Below are 18,370 nucleotides of genomic sequence, written 5' to 3'. Positions count from 1 at the left end.
TGGATGCCATTACTGCTAATGTTGTGGTTCCAGTCAACAGCCATATTTAACCTGGGGCTTTAGGAGAGATGGTGATAGAACTCAGTACTTTCAAAGTTGAGCGTGCACCAGAGTCCCCTGCAGGGCTCGCTAAAGCCAAGGATTCGGGGGCCCAGACTACTACATAACTCAAAGCAAAAATGTGAGACCTCTCGTTGAAAACTTAAGCCATGTCCAGGGCCCCTCTCAATGTGCCTTGGGGGACCACACAGGGCACACACTCACGAAGCCGGCCTTGGATGGTCCCTTCCCCATGGTTCCTGATTCAGTAGGGCTCAGGTGGGGCTGAGAATATGCTTTTGTCACAAGTTCCCAGGTAATGTGGACATGCTGGACCTACGGCTACAGGTTGAGAATCACTGCCTTAACTCAAGGTCCTATGAGTGACCCTTAGTGCTGGGAAAATCAAACTGTTTTGGCAGGTGGTGACCTATTTTGGGGATGGGTGAGGAGAGGTTTCCAGCACCATTAAATCACACCAGATAGGTGACTACCCTCTCCAGACAGCAAAGGCCAGCTCTGTGATTCCTGGCCTATTGAGACAATTTTTTTCTCCTCAATTTCTTTGATCTCAGTGGCAACACTGACATCAAAATCTGGTGTAATCCCAAGACAGCTCTATTTGGGTTAGCTAGGCCCAGAGGAAATAGTTCTGCTTAAAATTTCCTGTTTTTAACAGTTCCAACCTAGCCAAACTGGTTTCTATCCATGCTTAGTACACTTGCTTCCAGGAGGTGGTGAATTGGCTATAGCAGCTGGCCAGCCGGCCTCTGGGAGGAAGGCAAAGGGGCACTCAGGGACCACGAATGGAAATAGAACATCTTGGGACTGAAGTCACAATGGCTGCAGGGCCAGGAAGCCAGCAGGCCGGCCCCGAGGGACCCCTGGGACAAGCTGGCCTCATGCCTTTGTGGTACTATTTGCTCCAGCACCTGCTTTTCCTCCTAGGGGATTCTGAAGGAACCTGGCCAGCTCACTGTCAGCTTGGAGCTGAGGCTGAAAACTGCAGGGCTGGAGGCGGACCTTCACCCTACGGGCCAGGGGTACGCATATATCACTCTCTGCTATCACATCCCTACTACGTGTCTGCCCTGTGCTAGGCACCAGGCAGGAAATCAGTCAGGACATCTGTAAAGAAGTGTCACTATGTACTCAATCCTGTCCTAGGGAGAATCAGGGATACTGAAAGGTGTAAGAGCAATCTTTTTTTTTTTTTTTTTATTGAGAGAGACCGTGTGCACACATGCACATGAGTGAGTGGGGGAGGGGCAGAGAAAGAGGACAGAGAGAATCCCAAGCAGGTTCCGTGCTGGCAGCCCAGAGCCCAACATGGGGCTTGATCCCACAAAGCATGAAATCATTCTGAACTGAAATCAAGAGTCAGACACTTAACTGACTGAGCCACCCAGGTGCCCTTAAAAGCAATCTTTTTGCTGAGGGAATCTACAGATGGGTGGGGAGGACAAAGATAAACCGCCATAAGGTTTCACGACGATCCAGAAGAAATCTTCGGTGCTAAATAAAGAGGAGCCCACCAGTAGATGCTCAAGAAGCCCCCAAAGGGGTCTTTAAGTTGCCTTGGGTTCGGTCTCAGTTACTCGCTTCCCAGGACCCTTCAGGGTCTGACCCCCAGAAGAGAGAGGAGGGTCATCAGAATCAGAGGCAATCTGCTGAGGCGACGCATGCTCAGCGTGGGGAGCACAACAAGATTCTTTAATGCTAAAAATAGCCCCAGTAAACAGGCTTTGATGACGACTCCCCACAGCCAGGATATGCGCGGGCTGAGGTTTCGGAGCACTTTTTCCGGAGCACTGCTCATTTCCTTCAGGCAGCACCACCCATGTGGGGCGGGACCCCATGGGCAGCAGGAGCTGGGCATCTGGGGTGAGCGGGCAGGGTGGCAGGGCAGACATTCCTGACCAGGTCTCTGAGACCAGGCTGTTACAAGGTACTGTCAGTCAGGATGCATTTTTATTCCACCAGGGTCATCTTCCCTCTTTATTTTCCTACCCTGAAAAGTTCCAGGACTGCTCTGACCATTCTTAAAACCATGCTGACGTGATCTTCCCAGTTCACATGTGCTCGGCAGTCACCACTTAGTTATTATTACAGGGGCTTTCTTTTTCAATCCAATTCCTCCCCTCCAACTTTCCCAGGCCCATAGACCCACCACTGCCATCACCAGGTAGTGGGCCTGGGCTATCCTTACATCTTGGGCAGAAGGCACTGTGTTTTACCTGATCTTGCTGGCCTCCCAATGGGCCTTAAACATCCACCACGTGAGATTCATTCCTTTGTTCTTTACATAGCTTATTATCCTATCTTACGTCTTTGTAGTACCCTTCGTAAGACGCACAGGGCCGGGGTCACCAAATACCTTTTTACCAGACTTTTTTGGTTTAAGTTAAGGGAGTGATCTGAACAAGGTCAGTATCTCTAGAAGAGATTGTGTATTAGCTGCTTTTAGCCATTTACATCTCGGCATGAATCAGCTTCTCAGCTCCTCTCCAAACAGGACAGACAAAAGGCTCGAAGTAGAAGGTGAGTGGGGCAAGACATGAATCAATCGATTCATTCATGCCAATGAATTGATAATAAACCTAACATTTCTCTTTTGAAACCTTGCTACATAATGACCTCTAGCAATCGTGTAAAATCAATTTGATTTCACCTCGTATGAGTGTGGGAAGCCAAAACTCAATTTTACGGTGGAAAGCCAATTTTGCATATTTGCTGCTGTTTGATGCCCCCCGAATGCAGGAGCAACCCTCATTTGGTCACGGTTTGCGGGGCTCATCTTGAAAGAGGATTTCAGACAATCAAGCGGTACTTCCACTGATGTTCCCGTCAGAGTGTGTTCTGTTCTCGGCCCAGCGTGGAAGCTAATATCATAAAGCTATTGTTTCAGTTTGTTTCCTGTGATATGGATCTCATTCGGCCGTCCCGACTCCCAGGCTGAATTTCTCAGCGCTGAGGTTTTCCTCTCCAACATTCCCACACAGAACAGCCTACTGTGAAAATCAAAGGGAAGCATGTTACTAAGTAAAGCAGAAACTTTTCTAAAGCAAAACCTGGTCTTTTTTAGCCTTTTGAACTCTGAGCTAGGCAACTGGCTATTTCCTATTTTAAAGTGAGCCAACACAAGTGCTCACCTTTGTTAAAAAGGCTTCAATAATGAATCTGTGGTTTGTTTTGACTTGGAAAACCCTGGCTGTTCGGCATTTTGATAGGCGTTGCTGGAAGGTGGGCATAAGAGGACAGTAAGAGTTTCTGCCGGGTCTCCGTCTGTGCGATTTCTCCAGAAGCCTATACTTAGTCTAAATCCATTTGCTTCTTCGTAATGACTTTTATTTCTAAGCTGTAACTCGTGAAGAACCTCCTACGTGGCAGCAGAGAGGATCGGGCTTTTCTATCCACTTAGATCAATCCTCAGATAGCACTGCAAAAGAACTCCTGTCATCCCACTCGTACAGATGAGAAAGAAAAGTTCAAAGGCAGTGAAGAGATTCTCACAAACTTGTAAAGAAGGCTCCAGGGTGGGTCTGTGTGCCCACAAGTCCCATTCTCCTTTTTACTGTATGGCCTGTTTTGAAAAAGCAAAATGTGATTTAAAAAAAAAATCCTGTCTCACATGCGATTCCTGAAGATGATTTCAACAACTGGTCTAAAGAATGTGCAGCTGGAGCCTGGAAGAGAAGGCAGAGAAAGGGGATGTTGAAAAGCCATCCACTGCCTCCTCCCCATCGTGGGTAATGCGTGTTTTATGAGAACTGCTCTGTCAAGGACAGCAGGACCCGACAGCCAAATGTAGACACTTCTTATCGTTTTCCGTCATTTCTTTCCTCAGGACGGAGAGGACCAGAGCTGACGTGCTGAGGGCTCTGGTCCGTCTGGGGCCAAGACCAGCCAGAGGGCAGGCAGTTTGTGTCCACAACTTGCAACAGCTCCTGAGCGGGATGTGTGCGGTCTCGCCGTGGTCCCGTCTCCCAGGGGGTGGCTGGCACACGGAGGCTCATGCCAGCACACAGGCAGGCAGATGTGCTCAGGGGACCCAGCCTCCGGTTCACGGCTTTCACCAAGCCAACCTCTGAACCACTGAGAAGAATGATTGTATGTGGGGGAGCATGGAAATCAAAGCTGTCTATCAGAAGAAAGAACAGAAACAACTCACTGAATGTGTGAGGGCCATCGCCGCACCCCCTGCTCAGGGCTGGCCCCCAGGTGCTTCTGCTCAACCTTGGTTCTCCCACCAAGAAAGAACCTGTCCCCCACACCTAGCCCTCATCAACATCTTTGCCTGACCAGGTTTGCACAATGCTCCTGCCCTCCCATGTCTGCCCTTCTCACAAAGACAGACTCCAAAGGACTCGCATAGCAGGTGCAGATTCACCAAGTGCTAAGTGTGTGGCTCTGAGCAACCTTTTTTGTACCTCACTTCTTCTCATCATTCTACAAGTTCTATGATGTTCTACAGGTCCAAATTCAATCAGAGAGCTGTCCCAGGATGAATACTGTATTCCTTTCGGGGTCTCTGGTGGTGGTGGGACGGGGCTTGCGGTGGAAGGAAGCAATAATTTACCCAAAGAAATTAATGTCTAAGAGTAGGATTTCAAGCATCATAACAGGGAAGTTGAGGAGATGCTTCTGGGTGTGGAGGAAGCGTCTGTCTGGTCATTAAATCCTCCAGTGCAGACTGTGTGTGTGTGTAAAGATGATTCCAATGGTACCAGACACTGCCCTCACCTGTCCAGAAAGAGAAGCCTCTTTAAAAGAAAGAGGTACACACGTGCCCTCTGATGGTGTCTCCCGGCCACTGTCCCCTCTCTCACTAGCATCTGTGACAAAACTGCCATTCCTTGGCATTGTTTCTTTGTAAGTATTTATAGAGCATGTCTTTGCCCTTGGTTCTCCCCCCTCCTGTCTACTCTTTTCGGAGACTCTTTAGATTTGCAGGACAGGGTTAGCCCTCCAACCCTTGGACCCACTGAGCTGTCATCCTATTTTCTGAAGGTCTTTCTTTCCCCATATCCTTCCTGTGCTTCAGGCCCAGAATAGCACATGCTGGTCTGGCCTCCCTGCCTCGCGCTGGATTCCCTCTGCTCTGGGTTTCCTTCCCAGAATAGCCACTTCATAACAGGATGGCAGAGTCAACCAGCTCCCAGGCACCAGGCTCACTCAGGAAAACTGAAAGCCAGCCACAAAAGAACCTTCCCCTGCCCACCTCCCTGCCGCTCACCGGCTGGGACGCTGCCCACCCGTGGCGCCTCAGCCGCCGCGTGGGGAAAGGTGCTACCTGCTGCCCAGTTTCCTCACGAAACTGACAGACCGGATGGGACTGTCACATAGGATCTGAAACTGGAAAACTAATTCCCCAGGCCGCTTCTTTCTGGCCAGGGCTAACAGGAAAAGGTTTCTCTGAAGATTGTGAATTTGGAGGGGGAAAAAAAAAAAGACTGTGAACTGGAGACTCACAGTGATAGCAGGGAGGGTGAGTGAGCTCTGGGGAGGCTGTTATCCACCCAGGACTCCATGCTGGGAATGAGGGTGGCTGGCTCAGGGGCCTCACACACACTTCACCTCCTCTCATTCCCACAGACACCCTGTGTGGTAGGCATTTTACAGGCGAGCAAACCAAGAGTGGAGACACCACACAATCGGTATGGTGTACGGGCTGGTAGCAGAGAAAAGACTGCACGGGCACACCAGCTGCCCTTCTGGAGAAGGCAGCTGGAAGATAAGCACAGAAATGCTTCCTAAAGACGCGCTCTGGAGTGAGTGTGGGTCTGATGGCCGGATGGCCGGGCACCTGGGAAGCTGGTGAAAGCCACTCCTGATGCCCCAGACCTTTCTCTCCTCCTCAGCTTCCGGGTGCCCATGTGCTTCCTTGGTCCTGTCCCTGCTCTTCACCCCATGGCGGTATTCACTGTAAAGGTCACGGCTGGACCAGGAGGTGTTCAACACCAAGAAAGGAAGCACCAGTGATGGTGTCTGTGTGGGCGGGGGTCCTGCGGAGGAAGATCTTCCCAGGAGCCTCCTGACCCTGGCACGACAGAGCCTGCTGCGTGTAAGCACACACTGGTAAGGACGCCAGCCGTACCAGCCTGGGGAGACTGCCAGCCTCACCTGAGGACAGGAGCTTGTGTGTGCGCAGGAAGCTGATGGCCAGCCGCATGATGGAGGCTTTGTCCAGGTGGGAGCTCACGCTGTGAGGCAGGGGCAGCTCGTGGGCCAGCTCGTAGAAGACCTCCGTCTCCTTGCTCCGTCGGCACCGGGCAGCATCCCGGGACTTCTCCTTCCTCCTCTCCGAGCTGCTCCTAAATTGAGAGAGAAGGGGTTAGATCCTGATATGTCACGGTCATCCTATCACGCCTCTGGTCAAGACATCCCCAGGGCCACAAACCACGGGGCAGCCAGACTCTTCCCCTGAACGGGTGTGGGTCCATACCTGTCGTCCAAGCACACACAGCCTCAGCTGTACATTATCAGCTCTATTTTCGTGTGTGTGTGTTTGTGTGTGTGCCTCTAACCGCCTCCCTCCTCTTGTGCACCTATGGTGTCCAGACTGGGGGCTTCACATGCAGGGGCTTGGAGCAAAGACTTGCCAATTAATCAACTGGCAATGACTGGGACTGGTCCCACATTATCTGGGGACTGAGGAGAGTGCCCGGGAATGGTGGGGGCAGAGTGAGGAAGCCGTGGCCACTGGCCCAGAGGGCTGTGTCAAAGGATCTGGAGAACACGACGAAAAACCACTTCAAGGCCCTCTTTCTGGATAAAACGCACTTTGAAAAAATTAAGCCCGGGACTGGACCTTAGATCCCATTTTGTATCAAAGAGTGATTTCCTCAGTAAACACTGAAAATGCCATGAGAGCCCAAGAAGAAACAGTCGGCCAGACATCTGTCAGGCTGGTGTCCCAAAGTGCATGCCTGGCAAGGGTTAAAAAGGAGTGTGCACAAACACTCCTCCTCTCTCATCCTGCCAGCATAGGTTAGCAGCCTGTCTCACGCTCACTTTCCTCTTCTTTGCAGGACAGAAGGAAAGATGACACACAGTCAAACCTGCCTCTTTCAGGAAATCCTAAAGAAATCCTGTATCTTACAAAGCCTATGTTAGGTCCTAATGTGGGCAAGTTCAAAAGCCAGCCTGCCTGGGTTGAAATTCTAATTTCTCCATGTGCCAGCTCTGTACACTTAAATTATTTAAACCGCTCAGAGTCCTTTTTCTCATCTGCAAAATGGGACTAATAGAACTTATCCCACCAAGTTACTGTGAGGATTGGATATGATAATGTATGTGAAACCTTTACAACAGGCTTATCACAACTATAAGCAATCAACGTTAGCTGAAAAAAAGATCCTGAGAGTAAAAATGTTACACAAGAGTACAGTTCAACCTATTTTCATAGAAAGGTAGGTATTATACATAATACTTCTTATACATTACATAGGAAAAAATCTAGAAATATAACAAAAATATTACTCTTTTTGTAAAAAAAACTTTTAATGTTTATTTATTTTTGAGAGAGAGAAAGAGACAGAATGTAAGCAGGGGAGGGGCAGAGAGACAGGGAGACACAGAATCCAAAGCAGGCTCCAGGCTCTAAGCTGTCAGCACAGAGCCTAATGTGGGGCTCAAACTCCAAACTATGTGATCATGACCTGAGCTGAAATTGGACGCTTAACCGACTGAGCCACCCAGGCGCCCCCCAAAATAACTATTATGCTTACAGTTATAACATATATAGTGCTTACTATATTCCAGGAGCGGTTTTAAGCACTCCTACATTAGCTTCTTGAATTCTCACAATTGTCCTTAAAAATAGTACTGCTGTTGTGTTTAATTTATAGATGAGGAAACACATCCAGAGAGGTGAAGTAATTCACCTGCAGTCCTTGGGCAGGTTAAGTGCAGCAGTGGCTTTGTGCCAGGCTTTTATCCATCAGTGAAGTTAGTGGAGGGATTATTATTTTTTAGTACTTATCTGTATTTTCTTATGTTTCTATAAATAACCTGTACTGTTCGTTTAGTAAACAAGTTTTTAAAAAACTTCTTCTATTTATATATTTTTTAAAGTGGTTTTTTTTTTTTTTTGTTTTTTTTTTAATGTTTGTTTTTGTGAGAGTGCGCCAGCAGGGCAGGGGCAGAGGGATGGATACAAAGAATCCAAAGTGGGCTCCACACTGACAGCAGCGAGCCCCAGGCGGGGCTCGAACTCACCAACTGAGGGATCATGCCCTGAGCCGAAGTCAGATGCTCGATCGACTGAGCCACCCAGGGGCCCCCCAAAATTCTTTCATTTTTAAATAAACTGCCCAATGTAGTTAATAGTTCTCAAGGCCTCATCCGACCAGCTCCACCTTGCTCCCTCTGTCCTCCCATCTGAGACTTGCAGAGCCAGCCACGGCTTCTCCTTCTGTTTGGTTTTGCAGACTATTATCTGGACAGAAGATTGGTATCTGGGGATTCACAGATGTTGACGTCTCTCTCCAATCCCTCCAGATTTGGGGCGGAGGCACTGTTTGGCTTTATAAGATGCTTCATTTTTAAAAAACAGAGAATCCAGCTCCCTGGATGGATTAAGCATCACATACTCAGACTACGGGAAGAATGTCCAACAGCTGTTGATAGGCAGGGAGAAGCTTCAGAAAAAGTGTGAAATGGGTTAGTTATTTCCTGTCCCCTCTCCCTATTCTGTTTCCTTTACCAAACTCCTGTTTCCTCCGCTCCCCCTGCATCCATTCTCTGAATCCTCACTCCATACCCTACCATCTGCCCCCTCTCAGAACCTCAGGACCAGCTTGCTCCTGTATAAGAGTTTTAACAGCAGACTGTGTATGAGTCCCTTCCACTTATATTTTAGTCCTGACCTCTGACTGTGGAGCAAAAGCAGTTGTTCAAGGCTTGCCAACATTTCAACATAGGGAAGGAGATTGGGAGGGGACAGGACACTAAAACTGGACACATCACACCTGTCTGTCATGAGAGCAGGCAAGGGAGCGCTAGTGTCTTCAAGATGCTGGATTCCACTCTCTAGCACCAACCCGCGGCTCCCCAACAAAAGCATCATCAGCACACGATCAGTATTAAGGCTTCTAGAGAAGCAATCCTGGACAGAACAGATTGCCAGCACTGGCTGTGACATTAATGCCAACATCTGCATGCACAAAGCTTCCCTTTGCTACTGCCCCTTTCTTAGAGTGCAATAGACAAGGCAGAGAGGAAGAGCCAGAGGTAAGGAAAAAAAAAAAAGATAGGCTGGAGTCGATGCTCTGTCTGGCAATGGCATTCATGACTTGGGCCCTACCATGTTCCCTCAACCATGAAAATGTTTATTCACACCCCCTTTTGTGCCTCAAAACTGCACCAAGGACCTTACATATATGACCTTATTATAATTCTAATGACAATATGGTAGGTACTGTGGGCACAGTTTATACATGTGGAAACAAAGGCTCTGACATGATGTATAACTTGCCCAAGGTCACAAAGTAAATGCCTGCTTAAGCCCTTGGAAAGCATGAAGTCAGTTGAGCAGACACTTAGAAGTCCTAAGACACATTGACGCTCTGTGTCTAATTCTGTCTTTACAACCTGCATGTGAGATGGGCAAGACAGGCATAACTCTTGCCCCCATTTCACAGATCTGGAAACTGAGGCCCGACCAGGCTAAGTTACTTACCTAGGACAATTGAGCTAATCAGTGGCAGAACTAGGGCTAGAACCCATCTCTTCCTAGGCCAATTCTCTGTCCATTGCTTAATGGCAGGAGATAGTGGCTCTAGCAAGAAATAAAGAAACCGCAACATCTTAACATTTAGAAAAAGAAAGATGGAGAATCTCAGGCAGCCTCTTTTAAAAGTCATGAGCTACATGTTAGCTACCTTGTTTTTACAGTTGCACTCTGGGGCTAGTATAACTTTAATTAGATTATCTAGTTAACCTTGACACAGCCCAGGGATATCTGCTTAATGCTGACTCTTAGAAGAACAAAAATGTGTAACGCTGCTCTCATTTAATTAGCAACACTGAAGAAGAAGCATAATTAATGATAAGTGTGAAGGTAAGACCTCCCTAATAGATGCATCCACAGCCTACTTCAATTTGCCACAGGTTGAGCCTCTTAGCAAATGGAAAAAGGGGCTGGAAGTTAGGAGGGCTGGTGTTTTTGTTTGTTTGTATTTGTTTTATTATTAATTTTTGTAAATGTTTATTTATTTTTGAGAGACAGAGATGGGCGGGGGGTGGGGGGTGCGCAGAGAGAGACAGAGACACAGAATTCAAAGCAGGCTCCAGACTCTGAGCTGTCAGCACAGAGCCCAACGCGGGGCTTGAACTCACAAACTGGGAGATCATGACCTGAGCCGAAGTTGGACGCTTAACTGACTGAGCCACCCAGGTGCCCCAACTGGTGTTTTAATATACTGGCCACAAGACTATCTGATTCAGATGAAGAAATACATTCTCGGTGCCTTGATAGCCTCATCTGAAAAATGGGAGAGGTCTCATGTCTTATTTATTGTCAGGATCAAAGGTGAGTGTACAAGGGCTGGAAGCGCTAGAAAGCTTCTCCACAAACGAAAACCATCATGACATCAGGCTAATCTGAGTGTCAGTCACAGAGTTTGGCCATAACAGCTGCTCTTCATCACCAAATCCACACTGTCCCAGGGCTGGAGGCATAACTGGGGGTCAAGCTGATCTTGACCAGTTCACGTTATGTTGCTGAACCTTCTTAGGGCAAGGAGGCTTCATGTACTAAAATACTTGGCATTTTGTTTTCTCTCCCTAGATAGGTGCTAGAATTACCTGCAATATAGACCAGCATTTTTTTTTTTTTAAATGACAATTCTTGACATGGCATGTTAGAATTCTCTGCTTTCTCGTCAAAAGATAGTTAAATAAGTTTTCCAAATCATCCGAAAAGACTCAAATTTATTTCTCACTCCAAATTGTTCTTTCTACGAAGTGCCCACTCCTGTCTTTCTTGGTGGCCCTCCTGCAACCACAGGGTGGTCCTGCAGAGTATTTGGTGTCCAGAACGCACAACATAAACATGGCCCTGGTTAACTCTGTCCTCCTGCAGACCCAGAAGCATTTACTGAACTCCACGCTGGACTCGTGAAACTGCAGAGTGGGTAAGGTGCTCATTCCTTGTTTGCCTGGAGCATGCAATCCACATGCAGTCTAGTTAGGAGCCAACAGCTTGAAACACCTCCGTGAACCACAGGCAGTAAACAGTATAAACGGTTAAGATAAGGAACCAGCTAGGATGAGCAAGTCACAGGAAACTACTCAGGGAGGCAGGACTTCAGCAGATCCTAGAAGGATACATAATACCATCCTTCCATGGCTTGAGGGTCAGAAACTGCTCCTGCCCCCTCCCCCCCATATATGTGCTATCTCATTTGATTCTCGCAACAACCCTGAGGGATAGGAACTATTATCCCCACTTAATAGATGAAGAAGCAGAGATTTGGAGAGATTAAGTAACTTGATAAAAGACATGGTCTCCAAGGGAGTTCTTCTGGGTCCAAGATCAAAGATTTCCCCACTGGCAGTGGGGAAACTGCTGTTTATTGCACAGCTTTGACATGCTGTGTTAGATACTTTCCCACAAAGTGGATGTCCACAGACACTGCAGGGAAAAGAGGTGGGTTAAAATTTGAAAAGGACACAGTGACATAAAGATTCTCTGTCCTTAAGTGAGTACCCACTCATTTGGGAAAAAGACCTGAAACCTCAGAAGGAGGATTAAGGGCGCTATCCGTGTTCCTATTGGGTGTGAGAAGAAGGCAGGAGTCAGTGTGGTGGCCCTTCGTGGGATGCAGCCTCCATCACTGTGGGGGTGGGGTGTGGAGGGGGGACTGCTGCCTCCATCACTATGGGGTAGAGTGTGGAGGGGGACTGCTGGAGGGGACCCGCTGGAGGCTGTGGGATGCAGCCTGCAGATACGTTTCTCTCCACGCTGCAGGGGAGGAACACGTTTCTATCATTTTTTTTTTTTTGACATGTTAATACCTACAAGTTTATACTTACTCTCCCCAAGGTGGAAACTCACATTCTGAAACATTTGATCCTGATCAAGGGAAGCAACCATGTAAGGACCAGGCAGCTAGTCAGAAAACAAAACTGATGTAAAGCTTCAGTGGGTATATGCCACAACTGAGCCAGGAAAGACCTCTGTGTCCAGAGCTTTGCTCTCCAAAATGTCTCAACTTCTGGGTCATTGGTCCAAGCTTGGCTTAAGTCAATAATAGAACCATTATCAGCTCTTGGTCAAGACGATCCTGGTTGCTGACTTCCAGCTGAATACAGCCTGGTGTGGGGCCCCCAAGATGTCCCCACATGGCACCAGTAAGGCTGGTTGCTTAATTAGCTATCTTCTTCTGACCTTCAGGACTCCGTGCCTAATGTCTGTGGGCCACCAGGGGACCAAAACACTATGCCTGTTACCCTATAAGCAGGATGGATTTCAGCAGGTAGAGAGAGAGAGAGAGACTGAAGTTAATTAAGCCAGCTTGCATCAGTCTATTGGTTGGTGGTGAAATTATTTGTTTTAAAAATGTTTATTTTTGAGAGGAGGGGAAGGGGGGGAGGGAGGGAGGGAGGGAGGGAGGGAGAGAGAGGGAGAGAGAGAGGGAGAGAGAGAGAGAGAGAGAGAGAGAGAGAGAGAATCCCAAGCAGGCTCCACGCTGAGCATGGAGCGTGATGCAGGGCTCAGTCCCACAACGCCAGGATCACCATCTGAGCCTAAATCAAGAGTTGGACACTCAACCAACTGAGCCACTATGTGCCCCGTTGGCGGCAAAATTCTAAGCTGTGCCAATTTGCAGGAGGTTGTGAACAGATGAAGGTCAAATGCCATTGGGAGGGCTCTCGTGACCCTTCCGTAAGGCTGTGTGGCCGCTGCACAAGGGCTGCCCGAAAGGGACAAAGAACAACAGCTTCAGGTCCCAGAGATCAGGACGAACCCCACACCCAGGGGTCGATAGCTGCACGGATGAAATCAGAGCAGAGCCAAAGCAAGTTCTTCTCAATCTTGGCTGCTCACTTGAGTCACCAGAGGAGCCTTAAAGACTGATGCCTGGGTCCCCCCCCCCCAGAGTCTGACTTAATAGAACGATTTAATGGTGTGGAGTCGGGGTATCAGGGATTTTAAAGCTTCCCGTGTGATTCTCATGTGCGCCCAGGCCTGGGAACCACTGTTGCAAAGCAGCCAGCTTAAAATAAAAAGGTTTGTGTTTTGGTTTTGGTTTTTGTGGAAGGAAAAGGAAATTGATATTTATTGCGCACTGGGGCAAGGTGCATTTCATGGACAATCTCATCTGATCCTTGGTTAAACTATGGGGCGATACTGGTCCTGGTTTTTGCAGAGCAGTGATTCTCAACTTTGGCCTCCAGCAGAATCACCCGGAGGGCTCACTAAACCACAAGCTTCTACACCTGCGATCACATGTCTTCAGAGGCGTGAAACCCACGTCTATTTCTGAAATTAACCACTGCTCTAAGTATTTGGGGTGGCCTTTTAGAATGAATTTCAGAGCCACAAAAGAAAAGCAGTTGTAACACTTCACAGAACATATTTCATTTTAAACCCTAAACAATATCATCCTGTTTGCCCGCCTCCTTTAGTCACCAGATTTGGCTGTGGATGGATGTCGGTTGTTTGAAAGAATGAAATGTGCCCTCAGAGATAAGGCCTTGCCACAATTGAAGTTACTCAAAAGAATAGTCTTTAGCTCTACAGACAATTCTAAAGGAGTGGCAAAAATGTGCAGAAGAGGGTGGTATTCTCACGGCCAATTTTCTGGTGTATTCGGATGTTTGTCTAAAGGGAGCAGAAATTAGTATATGAATCTATAACAGAGGGGAGTAAAGGCATCAATGTTAATCAGTCAAAATAGAAGAAATTAAACTTGCAAACTCAGGAGGAACTGGGCATATCAGACAGACCTCCACAAGGGGGGGGGGCGGGGAACCACATTAATATAGCTTCACTATGCACACCTCTAGTGAGAGGCATGGGCTCTGCCCGAAAAGAGACCAAGCCTCACTGGGAGAGAAGACTAATACTATAGATTTGTATATCGAAAGTCCTAAAACAGGGAATACCAAGAAGAGGTGAGGGCTAGAGTGGCTAAAACAGGAGTGGATGCTCCCACTCATCTCTTCCCTGAAGGATGAATCCTGGAGAGTGTCTCATACCTCAGCCTCCCAACCTCCCCTCCACTGGGGCCGAGCCCCTGACTCCCTGACCCACGTTGATGGTCTGTGTCCCTGGAGAGCGGGCCTGGACTGCATTCAGAGCTGACAGTAATGTCTGGGGCCCACCCAACATGGCCCTCTAATGGTCAATTCTGCTTAGGGCCCGCTGGAGATGCTTATCTCGTGGGCTTCTGGGCTCCAGGCAGCCTGGGAGAAGAGCAGCAGACCCAATTACCAAGCAGCCCCATAGGTATAGCCCATATGGGGCTCCAGATGACCCAGCGCCTTATATAATCTGAGGACGTGTGCAGTCCCCAGCCCAGCTGGGAAAAGCCAGGCAGGCAGAGGAGTACCAGTGGTGAACTGTTGCCGTCCTAGCTTCTCCGAGCCCAAGCCTTAGCGGGGTTTTCCTTATTCGACATATTATGAGCAACACCACTTTGTACCAATCACTACAGTTTGTAAAGCGCTTTATGAGCTAGTCTGTAAATCTCACCCAGTAGGGTAGAAAGAGCAGGTACCATTATCCCCATTTGAGAGATGAGGCAACTTGAAGTTCAGAAGGGTAGTATCAATGTGCAGAGCTGGAACAGGAGCCCTGAGCTCCGAGTTTTCCAAGGACACATGAACAGAGAGCCCCCTGCCAACCAGCACTAGACATGTCACACAACTGCAACAGACCTTCGTTATTCATTGCCATTCTATAACCTAGCTTATCTTAAATCATTTCCTTTTTAAAAAATGCTTTGGTGAAGATAAGGGTAATACACATTTAGTGTAGGCAACTTTAAAAGTACAGAAAGGTATAAACAAAACAAATTGAGATTTTACTGGATTTATGGCTTCTTAATGGTTTATCACATTTTAAAGAATTCTTTAAAGATACTCATAACAGTCAGTCATATATTGTGTGGCTATATCACAATGCACTATGCTATTGTTGAGTTATGGTTTCTAATTTCTAGGTGTTATAAACACCACTAAGGTGACTGTGCATCAGGTGTTGCTTTCTAATTTATTTTTTATGATAAACAAGGACACGTATCAGCTGGCCGTCAGCTCCCCACAGCTGCCTCGCAGTGACTCCCCTGTGCAAGTTGAGGACTGGACAACATTAGCATTTCCAGGGCCACGACGGCTGCTATTGAAGGCAGGGTCTCGGGACAGGTGCCGCAGAGGGAGGTATCAGGGGCAGGAAGGTAGGAAGCACACACCCTCTCAGCCACTTTCCCTGCCCAGTCTCATAGGCTTCCTTTCTCTCTCTTGCCATATCCATGTTAACACAACTGAAGAGAGATGGCCAACTGAGTTGGAATTGGAGATCCCAGTTCTGTAAAGGCAGCCACTCTTGTTGGTCAGGAGGACCTCCTTCCCCATTGTATAAGTGTCTTTCCATCTACTCTGATCTCACCACAACCAGTGTGTGGACAGAGAAGGCTCTGTGGCATCTGTACCCATGAGAAGGGGAGGAAAGCGAGTAGCCGCAAGGGGCATCAGCCTGGCTCTCCATGGCGCTCTCTGGTCTCTGATGCCTGCTACTGCCTGACCCTACACTGTGCAGACTCTAGCCGAGGGACTAATCAACCTCAGTGACCTGAGATACTGTGGCTGCTGGTGCTACAGCATGAGATACTTGCTGTTGTAAAGGTCTCTCATCATACTGCCTCGGATTTAATCCTGAAACAATCCTATCAGGGAGGCATGGTGTCATCCCCATTTTACACAGGAAGAAATAGGTTGCAAGGATGTTAAGTGACATGCCCGGTATCACCCAGTGATGGAGCCAGCACTCAAACCTGTCATTAAAAAAAAATTTTTTTTGTAAAGTTTCCTTATTTTTGAGAGACAGAGCACAAGTGGGGGAGGGGCAGAGAGAGGAGGAGACACAGAATCCGAAGCAGGCTCCAGGCTCTGAGCTGTCAGCACAGAGTCTGACGTGGGGCTCGAACTCACAAGCCATAAGATCATGACCTGAACTGAAGTTGGATGCTTAACTGACTGAGCCACCCAGGCGCCCTTCAAACCTGCCATTTAATCATAAATCCTATTTCTCTTCATTGCATTGCCACTTTCTGAGAAATGCTCATAAGCAGATCCCTCTTGCAGGTTCAAATGGGTTAGCTGAGCTGGGTGTATTGGGGGTGAAGCCTTCCCTCTAAGGATACTTTTTAGATGAATTCTTGATCTGGGAAGGGATGTCCCCAAAAGAGACACCCTGGCCACCCTCTTGCCCTAGGTCAGCCCCTTTTAAGCCAGGCCCAGTGAGATACGTTTTCTCTGCTTGGAGATGTCTGTGTTTAAAAAAAAAAAAAAAAAAAGTCCTTACTTTGCTAGCAGACTTTGCAGACACCACAGGTAAAGTGTTTCATTCTAATTTTTTCCTATTAAAAAACTTTTATTGATGTCTAATTGACCTAAGTTCATTTGTTTCAAGTACACAACAGAATGATTCACTATCTGCACACACTGCAAAGTGATCACCACAATATGTCTGGTCCCCACACTATTTTCCTCGGGGCCACTTCCCTAGGCTTGAGACTATCTGTCCGCACTCAAGGGTCTTTCTCTAAAGCTTCTATCTGCCAGCAGCCCTTCTTCCCCTGGGTCCCACGGGCTTCCAACCGCATGATCTGGTGGCTTGGCTCAAGCCATTCTGCATGTGCAGCCATCCTGATCCTATACCGCTGCGTGCCGCTAAGAAAACTGAAGAAATGACACAGCAGAAAGACAAAGGAAAAAGTGCCTGAGATGAGATGTGAACGGATTCCCACGCATGAAGCATGCACTTTCTCTGGAGGGAGTCGGGAACAGCTTACCGTCAGCGACCCCAGCCTCTACAGTCCAGCTCCTGGCCTTCCCTGTCCCACATCCCACCTGATACACATGCCCTTCATCCACCTGGCCTGCCTAAGCGACACCCATCTCTCGGGACCTCCCGCAGCCCATGTTCTCCGGGAAGGCCTCACCTCTGCAGACTTCTGCACATCCCGCATCAGAGATTCCGCACTGCATGATCCAGCCCTGGTATTTATTCTCTTCTTATATCACTTCTGTAGTCTTTGTCTCTCCCTCTAGACCACATATTCCCCAGGGAAAGGACCCATCACCTGTTCTTTTGGTGTCCTCTAAAGCATCAATAGTACAAAGTGGTACAAATTGGAGACACTGGATAAAAAGCACTTGAATGATTTCTGTTCTGTGAATTCCTCAAAGTCTCTCACCGTTCTAGGTCTTTTGTAAGAATTCGAATCCAGTTCTCAATCAGAATAAAAGGTTTCCATCCAGGAAGAGCCATAGACAGAGAGATTGTGTGTGTGTGTGTGCGTGTGTGTGTGTGTGCGTGTGTGTGTAGGGGCGCGCGCACGTTTCCAACTCCTTGAATGAAACCTGGGGTCTGAACTAGTACTGCTGACAGCTGCCTGTGGGGTCCCACGCACCAGCACTTCTCAAACTTGACTGCGCACACAAGTCACCCCAGGATCTTGTTACAGTTTCTGACTCAGTAGGTCTGGGCTGGGGCCTGTGAGTCTGCATTTCTAACAACCTTCCAGACGATGCTGATTCCACTGACCACACCCAGGGACACAACGGAGATGTCGATGTTGACAGGGTCAGTGTTACCCTTGATGCCATCTTTATCCAAAGCCACCTAAAGTCTAACAAGTCAGATCTCTCTTCTGCCAGGAAGAATCTCCCTCTCTTTTTATATTTTCTTACAGGCTATTTCACTGGGCTCCACTTGGATGTCCCCACTCTCTCCTTTGAGTACCTCCTCCCTCCATCATCTCATCCCCTTTTATTTCTTAAAACTCCTTCCCTCGGGGCCAGTCCAAGCCCAACCTCCCGCAGACGCTTCCCGGCCACCCTCGCTCCCTTCTCCAGGGCGCTTCCTGCCTACATTACTCACTGGCCCTCATGAGAGGCCTCCCTGTCTTGCTGGCTTTTCTAAGCCAGAGCCCTGCTGCTAGAGCTGGACTGTAAGTACCTTGGTGCTTTTGCACGGAGAAGGGGCGCAGACACAACATTTACTTCTGTGCATCCTTCACGGGACCTTGGCCCAGGGCAGACACACTGGGTAAATATTTGCTAATTGACTCTAAGGACAATTCAAGCGTGCCCTTTA

General features: G+C 48.1%; 1 protein-coding gene across 2 annotated transcripts in view; it reads right to left on the bottom strand.

Moving 5' to 3' along the window:
• Window positions 1–18,370, bottom strand: part of EPAS1 (endothelial PAS domain protein 1) — an 84,495-nt gene that overhangs the window by 30,235 nt on the left and 35,890 nt on the right. For both annotated transcript variants that reach the window (XM_023251650.2, XM_023251651.2), the window contains exon 2: window positions 6,163–6,353. In XM_023251650.2, coding sequence (XP_023107418.2) covers window positions 6,163–6,353 — 191 coding nt within the window. The remainder of the gene's footprint in view (window positions 1–6,162; window positions 6,354–18,370) is intronic.

Source organism: Felis catus, chromosome A3, assembly GCF_018350175.1.
Source record: "Felis catus isolate Fca126 chromosome A3, F.catus_Fca126_mat1.0, whole genome shotgun sequence".
Taxonomy (NCBI): Eukaryota; Metazoa; Chordata; class Mammalia; order Carnivora; family Felidae; genus Felis; species Felis catus.
This window is presented reverse-complemented; position numbering and strand designations above follow the sequence as displayed.